The following is a 15,822-nucleotide window of genomic DNA, read 5'->3' as shown; positions in this document are numbered from 1 at the left end:
TTGGGCAAGGCCGACCTCGCCGTTCGGCGGGGCCGACCTCGCCAATAGCCGGCGAGGCTCGGCCTCGCCGGCGGCCGGCGTGGCCGAGTTCTCGCCACATCCGGCAAGGCTCGGCCGCCGGCAGGCGCGAGGTCGGCCTCGCCCGGCAACGACGAGGTTCGGCCTCGGCCGACCTCGCCGTTCTTTGGGCGAGGCCGACCTCGCCGGTTGCGGCGGGCCGAGCCTCGCCCGATCTGGCGAGAACTCGGCCACGCCGGCCGCAGCGAGGCCGACCTCGCCAATGGCCGGCGGGGCCGAGCCTCGCCATGGTGGCGAGGTCGGCCCCGCCGGCAATTGGCGAGGTCGGCCTCGCCCGAAGAACGGCGAGGCCGAGCCTCGCCGGCCACGGCGAGGCTCGGCCTCGCCCAACGCCGGCGGGACCGAGCCTCGCCCCCGCTGGCCCCCGCCTCCGGCGACCGGCCAGAAGGTGAAACAAAAAAAAAAAAGAAAAGGAAAGGAAAAAGAAAAGAAAAGAAAAAATAAAAAAAATTCGAAAAAATAAAAAATAATATTAAAAAATTGGACGAAAAGTGAATTTGGTAGATTTGGGACAAAAGTAAAAGTTTGAGGTTTTTTATAAGACAAAAAAAGTTTGGGATATAATTGGGACAATAGGTAAAGTTGGGAGTTTTTTAGGGAATTTGGCCCTTCTTAGTTGAGCCAACACGGTGATTTGTGTTTTTGAGCATCACATCTATTTGAATTATTTATTAATAAATTATTTACTGCTAGCTTTCTCCGTAGAATACTTACCGATACTCGAATCAGACTACATAAATCTCTAGTGTCCTTAATTGTTCATTGTTTATTTCTCTGGTGATTTCGCATTAATTTAATTCCAAGATTCTATCGGTTTCCGCATTAATTTTACAACATAGTATGTTGATCCATTATCTCATACTTCCAAACTTTAATGATAATAATTCTCAAAGTCACAAATCTATGCGATTCTATAATTACCCAGTTCACGGTCGGTAAGAATCGTAGTTACCACTTAATTTAGCTCTAAACACTCCTAACAATATTTGAAAAAAAACACGAATTAAAACAATAACGTCGAGGATTGAACTTGGTTATAGTTTGCTATGGCATAGTAACAAACGGCCCGATAAAAACGCACGAATCAAATGAGCCAAAGCGGACCTACATCTTTAGGCATAACTTACCCTTCAATTGCATAATGAAGCATCCCACGTCGACTTCATTATACAAGTGTACGGGCAATTTCTTGCGACAATTGGCCTTCTCTCCCAAAAATTTATATGATTATTTAGCGAATTATCTGTAATAGAATATAATACATTTGTTTCTCAAGTGGTCGTAGCCCACATTTTCGGCTAAGTGCTCTGCGAGCTAATCCCACTTGATTTAACCCCCATCTCCTTCAAATTATTTCAACGACGCCAACACTGATTTAACAATGTATCTGCCCGCCAAAAATCGAACATGCCAGCTGCAAAAGAAGAAGTCGCGCCCTCTGAAACTCATTCCCTTTGGTCAAAAACCATGGCAATTTGGCGCCTTCACTGATATCCTCTCAATGCCTATATAAATGCATGCAAACGACACTCTCATCTCATTCTCATCACAGACACAGCACTAAGGTGACAGCACTTCATCTCACAGCACATATTTAAGTAACAATGTCTTCGGCCCGCTTTGTCTTGCTCCCGCTTTGTTCCGCCCTCCTCCTCCGGGCTGCCCTCGGCGCCGACCCGCTCTTCCACTTTTGCTCCACCACCGAGAACTTCACCACAAACAGCCTGTACCAATCCAACCTCGACAAGCTCACCAGCTTCCTCTACACCAAGACCCCTTCCTCAGGCTTCAGCCTCGGCTCCGTCGGCCAGTACCAAGACCAGGTCTATGGCCTCGCGCTGTGCCGAGGCGATGCATCGCCCTCGGTATGCAAGGCCTGCGTGGCCGATGCTGGCACCGAGATCCACCACCTCTGCCCGCGCAACAAGGGGGCGGTAATCTGGTACGACAACTGCATGTTCAAGTACCTCGACTCCGACTTCTTCGGCCAGATCGACAATGTCAACAAGTTCTACATGTGGAACCTGAACGACGTGAGCGACCCTGTGGCGTTCAATGGCAAGGTAAGGGGGATGCTGAACAGGCTGACTAAGGCGGCCTACTCGGTGCCGAGGCTGTACGCGACCGGAGAGAAGGGACTGGGGGGTAAGACGAAGCTGTATGGATTAGTGCAGTGTACGAGGGATCTGTCGCCGGCTGAGTGCAAGCAGTGTCTGGAGGGCGCAATCGGCGAGCTTCCGAGCTGTTGCGACGGGAAGGAAGGTGGGCGAGTGGTTGGCGGGAGCTGCAACTTTAGATACGAGATTTACCCTTTTGTCAATGTTTAAGAGTCCTTAGCTCAAGGACCTAAGTGTGGTTTGATTATACCCTAGCTAGGGTGTTCCTAGCCTAATACATGGTAAATAAAGGGGAAAAGTCCCAATAAAGTTCTAAATATATTGCACTCATATCGATTCAGTCCTAAACTTTTGAACCGTGCCAAAAAATTTCTAAACCATTAGATGTGTTCATCGATATGCTCTGACTAGTTTCTTACACAAATGTTTACATTATGTTTATAATTACATAGCCAGGGCTATGCACAAGTCTATAATTTGTGACTGTCATGACATAAGGGTGATAATATGTGTGTAAAAGAGAATCTGGTCTTTCGCAAGCTGATGCCGACAACGTTTTGGTCTACAAATTACATAGCATCTTCCATCGCAATTTTTCCAATATTATGTCGGTAAAAATGTTTATGGAACGGTTGACGCGGAACTTATTTTTATTATTGTGGAAACATGTTTAGCGTTTGTGACAATTCAATACCATAGGCAAAGAGAATTTCTGGGGTTGTGTCCAAATATTGACATATCTAATCGCGTCAATTTTAAAAATTGTATTACATATGAATGGTGTGTTTACTTTAAAAAGGCCAAAACAAATTGGTTCCATGCAGTAGGAATTCTTTAAATCTTATATAGAGAGTAAGTAAAGTCTAGTACACTCGATCTTGGTGGGCACATGCTCTAATATCACCACGGCGGCCTCGCCGGCCCTTGCCCGGAGGAAGGCGAGGCCCGGCGAGGCCCGCCATGGCCGGTGGCCGGACGCCGGCCATCGGAAATAAGAAGAAAGAAAAGAAAAAAAGAAAAGAAAGGAAAAAAGAAAGAAAAGGAAAAAAAAAAAAAAAGAAATGCCACATCAGCCTCCGGCGAGCCACATCAGCTTGAGAAATTAATAAAAAAATGCCACGTCGGATTTCCGGCGAAGTGGCACTTAAGTGATCGTTTTTCACAACTTTTGGCACTTAAGTGATCCGTTTGAAACTTTTTGCACTAAAGTGAGCTCCGTACACAACTTTTGGCACTTCTGCTGTTCTTCCCCCCGAAGAAGAGAAAGGAGAGAGGGGTGGGGAAATTATTGTTGTGACCTTCCCAGAGGTGAATCGCTAAGGGAAAATCAATGGATTACTAAGCAGGTTCGAACATTTACTCAATAAAGAGATGGTACCGTCGTTAGCGTAAACTCTCTCAAGTTCATACTAATCACAATTTTGAGGTTTTAATTAAATTATTTAGGCATGCAATTCAGTTCGTTTAAGAGTAGCCACTAATCCATTATGAATCGATTAGAAACCCAAATAAATGGTGCGAGAATCACTTTACTTATGCAAACTAAAAATTTAATTGGGGGGGGAGGAGAAGAGAGAGCGAGAGAGAGACCAACGAGGGCTTGGATAGTAATGATAAAGGAAGGGAGTCGTAGGGTGGGCTGACTTGGCGATGGCGAGGCCTTTGATGGCCAGAACGGCGGCTTGGTGAGGCTAACGATGTCGTAGAGAGTGGGCATAGGTGATTGAGAACATTTTACATACACACGAAGAAGAGAAAGGTGCGGTGAAATTGTTATCATGATCTTCTCAGAGGTGAATCACTAAGGGAAAGCTAATAGATTACTAAGCAGGTACAAATATTTACTCAATAAAGAGACAATACGGTCGCCCAGGAAAAATTCACTTATGCATCTATTGAATAATTATCGGGACATATAAATCAATACTGTTGGCCGGCCCGTATGGCTCGGCCGAGCTCCCTAGGATCACCATATTGAGATATTAACGATACGGTAAAAGGATGGATAGAATTTGTGCATCTGATTTGGATTCCATCGTCCTGGATGCAGAAATGACGATGAATCGGTGCCGTAGGTCTTCTCCCCTGTCACCCCCGAAGTCCCGGCGCTATGAGACCGCCTCAGCTAGCTCACGGAAGCCTTATGTGAGTTTGAGAGCGTTTGAGAGAGATTGGAGAGAGTTAGGTGCAGAGGAGGGACCTGCAGCTCTATTTATAGAGTTTCCAGCCAGGCCCTCTCATAACGGGCCGGGCCGAACTCGGCCCACACAAGCCGGGCCCATATCCGACCAATCAAGAAACCTTATATCCAACCTTATTAGACCAGACCCGTAAGCGGGTAATAACAATCTCAATTAATGTAACCCACATTAGGAAAACGTTATATTCTCCCACTTGGGCTATATTAATTGAAATCGTACCTTATGTGCACCTTTATTTGGTCTATGGATAATTCTTAATAGTCAATCCGATCCCATAAAGTTTTAAACACCGAATCATGGCGGTAACTGTATGTAATCATGCAGAGCCTTCCATGGTCACAAGTGTCTTAGACTTTACTGATATGGATTCGATATGGCTGTGTGGCAAACGGATGACACCTCATAAAGAGTAATACCTCATGTATCATCCCCTTTGTCAGTCCTCATTCTCTTTCCTTAAGTGTCACAAAAACCTGATGTGTCACTAGAGAATATCTTTATGGTTCCAATGAGCCTACATATGTCTTATCCTTATTGTTAACATTACTTTATGTGTAATAAGACATATCCTTAAGGCTAATAACTGAATGCCCATAGCCTTTACTCAAGGTTTATACAGTACCTTAAGATTTTCACCTTATATGTGTATTTAACATGATAACAATGCATTCAGAAACACCTTATTGAATGCAAATGAGTTGATACACATCCAAAATGTTACAAAGAGTAACAAAACACAGATGTAAAATTTATTAGAGCATAAATAAAAGCAGCTCCCACTAAACAATAGTATCCCATGATACTCCTAAGCTCATGCTAACGACATGTCGTTCAAAAATACAGGGGCGAAGGCCTTTAGTTAGTGGATCTGCTACCATATCATCTGTGGAAATGTGCTCTACTGTAATGTCACCATCCCTGACTTTTTCCTTTATAGTCAAGTACTTGACTTCCATATGTTTAGACCCCTTGAGACCTCTGTTGTGTTAACAAACAACACTGCAGAGTTATTGTCACAATACAACTGTATGGGCCGATCCACAAAATCAAAAACGGTCAACACCCTAATGAGGTTCCGGAGCCAAATTGCCTAAGTAGCGGTCGAAAAGCATACTACAAACTCCGCTTGCATGGTAGAGGATGTCATTGATTTCTGTTTCTCACTTTTCCATGATACTGCACCTTCTGCTAACTTAAAGACGTAACCCGTTGTCGACTTTTTTTCATCCTGACAGCCAGCAAAGTCTGAATCCAAATACCCTACCAGCTGTAGGTCTTGAACATGTTTGTAGATCAGCATATAGTCTTTTGTCCTCTTTAAGTACCTCAAAACCTTCTTGGCAGCAACCCAGTGATCGTATCCTGGATTTGACTGATATCTACCTAGAAGTCCTGCTGCAAAAGCAATGTCTGGTCTAGTGCAAACTTGAGCATACATGATACTTCCAAGTGCACTAGCATAAGGTATATCCTTCATTTGGGTTTTCTCAACATCTCTATGAGGACACTGTGACAGACTCAGTTTATCACCCTTTACGACAGGAGCAATTCCTGGCCTGCAGTGCTGCATACTGAATCTTTCTAGAATACGATCAACATATGTCCTCTGAGATAAACCCAATACTCGGCGAGAACGATCCCTATGGATCTCAATGCCTAGGACAAAAGACGCCTCATCAAGGTCCTTCATGTCAAAATTCTTCGACAACATTCGCTTTGTCTCATGTAGTAAATCAATATCACTACTTGCAAGCAATATGTCATCTACATAGAGTATGAGAAAAATAAATTTCCTCCCACTGACCTTGCTGTATATACACTGATCCAACCTGTTCTCAACAAAACCGAATGAAGTGACAACACTATGAAACTTCAAATACCATTGTCTAGAAGCTTGTTTGAGGCCATAAATAGACTTCTTCAATCTACACACAAGCTCACCCGAATCATTAGCTGCAAAACCTTCGGGTTGCACCATATAGACTTCCTCATCAAGGTCTCTATTCAGAAAGGCAGTCTTAACATCCATCTAGTGTAACTCCATGTCAAAATGAGCTACTAATGCCATAATCACTCTGAAAGAATCTTTAGAAGAGACTGGAGAAAAAGTTGCCTCATAGTCTACTCATTCTTTATGAGTGAAACATTTGGTTACCAGTCTGGCTTTGAACTTCTCAATCTTTCCTTTGGAGTCTCTTTTAGTCTTGTATACCCATTTGCAACCGATGGGCTTGTAATCTTTAGGCAACTCAACAAGCTCCCAAACACCATTATATTTCATAGATTGTATCTCGTCTTTCATTGCATCCACCCACATATCTGATTGAGGACAAGAAATAGCATTTGAATGAGTTACTGGATCAACCACGCAGTCTATATCGTAGTCATGCTCTCCCAGATAGACCATATAATCTGGTGGTATAGCCGATCGTCTCTGCCTGATAGATCTCTTTAGTGGAGCTATTACAACCTCATCCTACACCTGAGGGGCTTGAAGTACTTCATCAGGAGCTATTTCAATAACAGAATCCTGGACCACAACAGGCTCAGTCTGTGGTGTAGGGGTCTCCATTATCATCTGTACAGGTAAAGAGAAAGATATATTAGTACCTACCATATCATTATCCTCAATAGTCTGAGAGCAACTACCTCCTTCGGCCACATCAAATTTCAGAAACTTCGCTGTCTGTGATTCCACAATTCTTGTGCCTCCATGGGGATTATAAAACCGATACCCCTTCGAATGATCTGGGTAAGATACGAAGTAACATCGAGTGGTTCTGGATTCCAACTTGCTCAATGTTGGATTGTATAACCTTACTTCTGTAGGACACCCCCAAACTTTAAGATGATTTAGGCTAGGTTTACGTCCAGTCCATAATTCAAAATGAGTCTTTGGAACAGCCTTGGTAGGAACACGATTTAGAATGTAGAGAGCTGTTCTCAAGGCTTCACCCCATAGAAAATCAGGTAAGTTCGTCCTGCTAATCATACTCCTCATCATGTCCATAAGGGTGCGATTCCGCCTTTCGGCCACACCGTTTTGTTCAGGACTCTTGGGCATGGTAAATTGAGCCACTATTCCAGAATCCTCCAAGTATTTGGTAAATGGCCCTTTCAGCTGTCCAGCATCGCCATGCCTGCCATAATATTCACCACCTCGATAAGATCTGACAACTTTTATGACTTTTCCAAGCTGTTTCTCGACTTCAGTCCAAAAAATCTTGAACTTGTCAAGAGACTCAGACTTCTCTTTAATCAAGAACAGATAACCATATCGAGAATAGTCGTCTGTAAATGTGATGAAATAGAAATTTTTACACAATGTTGCCGTATAGGGTCCACTGATGTCAGTATGAATGACCTAATGACCTCCAACAGGTCAGAACTACGGACTGCGGTTTTCTTCTTTATCTTGGTCATCTTACCCCTACAACAGTCTACGCAAGTATCTAGGTCACTTTCAAGAGTAGACAGGATGTTTGTCTTTATTAGCCTTTCCACTCTTTCCTTAGAAATGTGACCAAGTCGTTTATGCCACAATGCATAAGACTGTTCCTTAGGTAGAGGTCTTTTGGAAACAACCCTTTCAGCTGTATAAGCGACGTATATATCATGGGGAGATAAATACAATCTGTACAATCCATTCGATATGTTGCAGCACCCAACCTTATTTGAATCAAAGAACATAAAAACCACATTGTTCTTTATTTCAAAAGAGTAGCCACAAACATCCAAACTTGATACGGAAACTAAGTTCCGTCTGAAGGAAGGTACATAAAAAGGTGTTTCTTAACATCATATTAAAACCAGAATCCAAAATTAATATGACATCTCCCACGAACTTGACGTCGACTCTCTTGTTGTTTCCTACAGAATTCATCCTGATTTGGCTTCCTTCTGTTTGTGAATCCCTGTATGGTATACGCAACATGATTAGTTGCACCGCTATCTAGCCACCAAGAACTGGATAGGGCTTCTAATAGGTTGGATTCATAAACAAGTGCCAAAGAATCAATACCTGACTGCTCACGCTTGGACAACCAAGTTTTATATCTATTGCAGTCTTTCTTCATGTGACCCTTCCTCCTACAAAAGTAGCAGTGAACACCATTCTTCTTCAAAGGTGTTTTCTCAGGACCCAGATTGTCTAAATGACCGGTGGTTTCAGGAGTTCCTTTCTGAGTACGATTCTTGAACTTACTACTCTTCCTGCTACTGGAACTAGAGGCATAGAAAGCAAGATTCCCTTTATCTTTCTTCAGTTTCTCTTCCTCTGCCACTACCTGACTATCAGGTCATTGACCGACCACTTTTCATTTTGGGAATTATAGTTGGTCTTTACAATTCCATACTCAACAGGAAGTGTGTTCAGGGCTTGATGCACAATGAAAGCATCAAAAAGGATAATCTCATGAACCTTTAGTTTCGTCTGCTGGTCTACCATCCTAAGGACGTAATCCCTAACCCCACTTGAACCATCATACCTCATATTACTGAGTAACTACATGTATGTCCCAGCCTCAGCATTAGACGAGTCACGGTTCCTTGCTTGCAAGGTTTCCATCATTTCTTTAGCAGTGCAGTCAGCTGGTAAACTACTCTTCAAATGGTCCTTAATGGATCGCTTCATCAGTAACAAGCAAATCCTATTGCTCTTTGCCCAGGCGGCACTCAGTGCTTTTTCCATATCCGTACTATCAGCAGTGACATCTGCTGGCTTATCCTCAGTGAGAGCAATATGAATATCTACCAGTTCCATACCAAATAGAAAATCCTCTTTCCATTTCTTAAAGTTTGAACCAGTAAGAACCTCAATACTTATGGAGTTGTCGTTTATGGAGAAGGTGACTGTTAAAAAACAAGCAATGTCTATAATCAGCATCATGTGAGTACTTTCCTGAGAGTTACACACGTCATCATATAATCACCTTTGGGCAGAATACATGACATGCAATTGTATACCCTCTACATGACAACGGCCACGAGAATGTATTCCAATCTTTTATGAATTCACCACCTTTGGGTGTATGAACCACTAGGATCAGTCATTCCTCACGCATGTTGTACATGCATCCCTCCATGAACCAATACATAATCACCTCCTTTGGGAGTATGACAACACATTAGAACAGGAGACATCCTAACAATACGAGATTGATATTTCTCAAACTCAATCAAATGTGCCACTTTGGCGGTCACTACCAAATTGAATCATTGAAACTCTCTCATATTAAGGCATAAACTTTATGTCTCACATATACTATATAGATGTAATTTTAGACTGGAAGACATGGGTAATGTCTCTAAAATTACATACCATGCTAATTACATTGCTCTATACATTGATATATGTTGAACCTTATACATACTATCAATGAAACATGATCTACACGTCCTTATGTCATCATATACATGTAAGCTTTAATATGTATCTCTTAAACCATAGAGAAATACAGGAAAATACGAAAATATACCCTAAAAATACGCGTATATAGGGTTTCATATGTATTTTCACATCCTTAAAAGTATCAAACATGTAAAATAAATATACCATCGTGTAGATAATCCTTATACGAGCACGCCGGTACCTTGCACGCTCCAATCGGAGCTCGGACGCGCCCTCACGCGCCTCCTGAAGGTGCGGCGCGTCGGCTCCTAAGCCGGCCAAAAAGGCCGGTTCGACCGATCTGACCGCTTACCGGTCCGACCGGTTGACCGGTTCGGTTAACGGGTCGGGTTCGGGTCGGGTCAACGGGTCGGACCCTGGGTCGGGTCAACGGGTCGGACCTGGGTCGGGTCAATGGGTCGGGTCCGGAGTTGGGTCGGGTCAGCCGGATCTACCCGGCTTGAGGAAAACCTAGCGCGTGGCCGCGCGTGTGCCGCCGGGGCTCTCCGACGCCCCGGCGCGTGGCGACACGTGCAGCCGGAGGCCGGCGACCACTCATTTTACTCGTCTCGCGACGATCTATCCATCTATGTGATTTATTCTAACATTCAACGGATGAAAAAAAATAAAAACACATACGAACAGTACCGGCCCGTTTCTCGACTATGGCAGCTCTGATACCACATGTTGGCCGGCCCGTATGGCTCAGCCGAGTGCCCTAGGATCACCATAGCGAGATATTAACGGTACGGTAAAAAGATGGATAGAATTTGTGCATCTGATTTGGATTCCATCGTCCTGGATGCGGAAATGACGATGAACTGGTGCCGTAGGTCTTCTCCCCTGTCACCCCCGAAGTCCCGGCGCTATGAGACCGCCTCAGCTAGCTCACGGAAGCCTTAGATGAGTTTGAGAGCGTTTGAGAGAGATTGGAGAGAGTTCGGTGCAGAGGAGGGATCTGCAGCTCTATTTATAGAGTTTCCAGCCAGGCCCTCTTATAATGGGCCGAGCCGAACTCGACCCACACAAGCCGAGCCCATATCCGACCAATCAAGAAACCTTATATCCAACCTTATTAGACCAGACCCGTAAGCGGGTAATAACAATCTCAATTAATGTAACCCACATTAGGAAAACGTTACAAATACACCCAGAGGTAGTCTCGAGAAAATCCAGCCAAGAAAATGAACATAGTCACCACTACCCAGCAACCTTCAGCTGTCTCATAATTAATCAAGTATAGAATGTCGCAGAATACAGATTTTTAACTTGATGACTTTGTACAGATATTCACTACATCTAATCGTATTTGGGTTCAAAATGTACTAAAGCGCAAAATTTTAATTTACGACATTTTTTCCGTCGAAACTAAAAAGTAAACTATCTTAAAAAGATTTTTGTCCTTTTTACGATGTTATATTGTTTAGTTGTAATCAAGTGTAAATGGGCTTATTTTATGGAGAAAATTATCCAAAAAGTCCAAAACCTATTGTATAAAGGCCAGTTTAGTTCTAAACCTTTCAATTGTGTCAATCCAGTACTAAACCTTTTGACGAGTTATCAATTTTGTCCTAAACTTGTCAATTATGTCAATTTAGTCTTGAACTTTTTAACAATTTGTCCATATGGTCCTTCTGGCCAAATATCCAAATAATAGATTTATGATTAAATTGACAAATCTTCAAAATATTTAAGACTAAATTGACAAAATTGAATGATTTAGGATTGAATTGGCCATCGTACGATAGGTTTAGAACATTTTGAACAATTATCCCTTCTTTTATGTGCTCTACAATACTTTATGATGACTAATGGTGTTTTCACCATAAGCAAGGGGAAAACGTAGTAAAATATAAGATCCTATAATTTATGGTGTCATGACATTTCATAATATATAAAGTATTAATTCTTTTAATTGAATGAGGCCGCGCTGATTTTCATAACTATACTACAATGTCATAAAACAAAAACAAATAGATTCTATAGTACAATAAAAATCCCATTCTATAATTTCAAAAACTCTTCCAGTTGCCCACTCTTTGAAAAAGTTTCTTGTGGTCATAATTGCACCCATCTTCGTTGAATTGAGGACGAGACACGCAGCTTCGGTTGATTCAACAAGTTATCGAGTCGCATGTCTTTACAAGCGCAAGATACTCTCTACACGAGAGAACTACTCTATTCAACCGGGAAAATGATACAAATAGTTTACATACGAGGTCGTTTGAAATTCGAAATCATTTGAGTATTTCATAACCACGTGATTTGTTTTACTATGCCAGAGGTGGAATGGATAATTCTTCGTAGCGTAAATAACTGGCCGGGTCACAACGAAGATCAGAAGAAGTTTGAGATGGTCAGCGACGCTGACGAAGAGGACACTAGATACGTGCGTGATTACCTAAAATCACCAACTCTCTAGAATTTTTAAAATTCTGATTTGCCCAGTAAACGCAATTACCAGTCAAATGGGTTGTTTATCTGCTATTATCTTTGGGGATGTTGTCCTGGGTCATGCTCTGATGAATCAATCATCACTAAAATTATAAATTTGTTACATTATTTTATGTGCTAATGTTGGAAGCCATTGCATTTAGCAATAATAGGTAATCACACAAGAAATATATTCATTTCTCTTAAAATATCACGGATCACTTGTTTTCGTGGTTTATATGCTCTTAATATACATGCGGATCTTCCTCCATTTATGCGCTTAAACTTTTGGTTGGACTCTGTAATATGGTTTTAGATTCAGGTTTTGTCCCAATTCATATTGTGTGTGCGGCTCCTAGTTCATCAAATTGTTCGCGTCGTAAATTCGACTTGTGTGTGAGAGGGGCTTTAAAGTATCCAATATCATTTGCTTACGGGATTCATATGCTTGTTTTATAAGTATGTGGTCTATATTCACCTATCAGTTTAAACTTTTGGATTGTACTATGCATCAATTTCCCGTAATACAAATCCGTTTGCGCACACGGTGAAGGGACTTCTAGACTTGAGTAATTATCGAAAAATATGTCTGGACCCACAGAGAAAAAATGCATTGAAATATATGCAAGATGTGACCTCGTAATGCCTTCGAGAATCATACATGTGAAGAAGAACACAAATACGTACGAGGTAGTATTTGCTAACTAGTCAAACCTCGATGTTTAGTCACTTTACTTTTCACCATTTGCCCCAGAAGTCTAGCTTATTTGATAGACTTATCCAAAGATTGATTCTAGAAAGTGGAGACCCCTACGGAACAATTTGTAATTTTCTCTCGGGATATTTCTGCAAAATCAACTAAACTTTTTCAAATTAATACAAATATTACATGCACCTATACAAATTATACTGGTATAACTATAGGTACCTTCATCTCATTCATGGTTTATAAGGATAAGGTTCGCGATTGAATAATCAGTATGGTATAGTCAGTATCCTTTCTTTCGCGTTGTAATAGATTCTTATCATATTTCGCCAATTTCATTAACCGTTTTTCCCCAACGCCAGTTTCTAAATTTTGCATGTAGAGATGATCTCTTTTCCCCTCTTGCTGTATGAAATGAACCTATTTCTAATTTTTCGTTGTTATAGTAACCTTGCGGTAGTATATAAAGTTGATAAGAAAAAGGAAGTAAGATACATGATTTCCAGTCAAATTTAAGTTGTTACTTCAAATGCTAGTTGAACACAATCGGAAACACAGATTGTGCAACACATCAATGCAGCTAAAGCAAATTATATTTCAGGTTAGTAGAACAAGAAAAGAAGCACTTGGTCTGCTAATCCATTATCTCATACCTACAAATTTTAATGATAACAACTCTCAAGGGCCACAGACTTGTGTGATTCTATAATTACACGATCTGATCAGATAAAAATCGTCACAGTCGACAAAGGACGGCATTAGCCATTAATGACCCGTCGACACTCCTAACCACGTTAAAAAACCACTTCAAATGGTAATTTTAATTTAACTTTGTCATAATTTGTTATGGCATAGTATTTGGTAAACCAATCTTGACACCGGTAATGCTACTATTCCTACCTATAGTATGATGCTGATTGCCTCGTCAAATTTTGTTTCTTTGCATATGATACTTATTTCAGAGCTCAAGTTGTTGTCTCGAAAACATCTTTCTGCATAATTTACCCTTTTAATGCATAGCGAAGCCTCCCACATCAACTTAATTATACAAGCGCGAGAACAATTTCTTGCGAAAACCGGCCTTCTCTCCCCATAATCACTCCCATGCGGAAGAATTTTTCGCGAATTATCTTTGGTTGAATACAATACGATAGTTTCTCAAGTTGTCGTTGCCCGCATTTTCCGCGAAGTTCTCTGCGAGCTAATCCAACTAAAAATCGAACATGCGAAGCTGCAAAGGAAAAAACCGCGCCCTTTGAAACTTCTTCCCTTTGGTCCAAAACCATGACAATTTCAAGCCTTCGCTGATCTCCTCTCAATGCCTACATAATATGCACGCAAATAACATTCTCATCACAAACACAAACACGAAGGTGACACCACTTCATCTCACAGCTCACACACAGCAAACTATAAGTAACAATATGTCTTCGGCCCGCTTCGTCTTGCTGCCGCTTTGTTCTACCCTCCTCCTTCGGGCCGCTCTCGGTGCCTTCCCGTTCTACCATGTTTGCTCGACCTCCGGTAACTTCACTGCCAACGGCCTTTATGAATCCAACCTCAACAAGCTCACCAGCTTCCTCTACGCCAAAACCCCTTCCTTGGGCTTCGGCCTCGGCTCCATTGGCCAGTACCCAGACCAGGTCTACGGCCTCGCGCTGTGCCGAGGCGACCAATCGGCCTCGGACTGCAAGGCCTGCGTGGCTGACGCTGGTGCCGAGATCCGCCGCCGCTGCCCTCGCAACAAGGGGGCGGTAATGTGGTTCGACGAGTGCATGTTCAAGTACCTCGACACCGACTTCTTCGGCCAGATCGACAATGCCAACAGGTTCTCCTTCTATAACATAAACAACGTGAGCGACCCTGAAGCGTTCAACAGCAAGGTAAGGGGGCTGCTGACTGGGCTGGTCGAGGAGGCTTACACGGTGCCGAAGCTGTACGCGACCGGGGAGATGGGACTGGAGGATAAGATGAAGCTGTACGGATTGGTGCAGTGTACAAGGGACCTGTCGGCGACGGAGTGCAAGGAGTGTTTGGAGGGCGCGATCGGCAAGCTGCCGAGCTGTTGCGACGGGAAGGAAGGCGGACGAGTGCTTGGCGGGAGCTGCAACATTAGATATGAGATTTACACTTTTGTCAACGTTTAAGAGTCCTAGCTCAAGGACCTTAGTGTGGTTTGATTATTCCCTAGCTAGGGTGTTCCTAGCGTAAATAAAGTGAAGGCGAGTGTGGGAATTTACTTGACACTGTTTCATTAAATGAATGGATTATATAGGCTGTTTGCATATAGAAGTTTGATGCATTCATCAATATGCCATCACTAATTTCTTACACAAACGTTGTCGTTTTGTTTTAAGTTAGCATAACCAGTGCTATGCAAAAGTCTACATTCTGTAATTGTCATTACATAAGTGTGATAGTGCGCGCGCGCGTGTATATATTTGTGTGTGTAAATATATATTTCCATTCCTTTCTAACATTTACATTTACATACCCCACAAATAGCAAGTCGAACCGCCTGTGGATGGTCTGTACTTTACTTTAAAGCAATTTACTGCATTTGTTATATATCCTTACTTTTTCTTACTGTTTTGCCCTTTTCATTTTCTGCTTAACAATACCACCTACATGATTGGTTTAGTGATTCTACTTTTCGTTTTATATATTGCTTATGGTCTTTACATAGCCTGCAATGCTCGCTATTTTATTTAATTTTATTTATTTAATAGTCTTCTGTGTAGAAATCAGCACTTTTATATTAGAATATATTTTTTCTATATTTAGGTCTAGAAATATACCTAAAATTCTTTATAAATTTAATTAGTATATAAGATACTTTGAATATTTAGAACATCGTTTATTAATTACTAAGATCTACCTTGTCTTATTTTTACTATT

At 42.1% G+C, this 15,822-nt stretch overlaps 3 protein-coding genes across 3 annotated transcripts; 2 read left to right on the top strand and 1 right to left on the bottom strand.

Moving 5' to 3' along the window:
* Positions 1–1,671: 1,671 nt before the first annotated feature.
* On the top strand, positions 1,672–2,514 carry LOC130134757 (cysteine-rich repeat secretory protein 38-like). The gene has a single exon (XM_056302417.1). It carries the CDS (start codon positions 1,683–1,685, stop codon positions 2,403–2,405), a length of 723 nt encoding a protein of 240 aa, XP_056158392.1. The 5' UTR covers positions 1,672–1,682; the 3' UTR covers positions 2,406–2,514.
* A 6,386-nt stretch (positions 2,515–8,900) lies between these two features.
* LOC130134778 (uncharacterized) lies at positions 8,901–9,284 on the bottom strand. Its single transcript, XM_056302455.1, has one exon. The coding sequence runs from the start codon at positions 9,282–9,284 to the stop codon at positions 8,901–8,903; it is 384 nt and encodes a 127-aa protein (XP_056158430.1).
* A 5,011-nt stretch (positions 9,285–14,295) lies between these two features.
* On the top strand, positions 14,296–15,216 carry LOC115682377 (cysteine-rich repeat secretory protein 38-like). The gene has a single exon (XM_030606586.2). It carries the CDS (start codon positions 14,349–14,351, stop codon positions 15,069–15,071), a length of 723 nt encoding a protein of 240 aa, XP_030462446.1. The 5' UTR covers positions 14,296–14,348; the 3' UTR covers positions 15,072–15,216.
* Positions 15,217–15,822: the final 606 nt, after the last annotated feature.

Source organism: Syzygium oleosum, unplaced genomic scaffold (genome assembly GCF_021117445.2).
Source record: "Syzygium oleosum isolate NSW1041296 unplaced genomic scaffold, Sole_v2.1 Sole_v2.23, whole genome shotgun sequence".
Taxonomy (NCBI): Eukaryota; Viridiplantae; Streptophyta; class Magnoliopsida; order Myrtales; family Myrtaceae; genus Syzygium; species Syzygium oleosum.
This window is presented reverse-complemented; position numbering and strand designations above follow the sequence as displayed.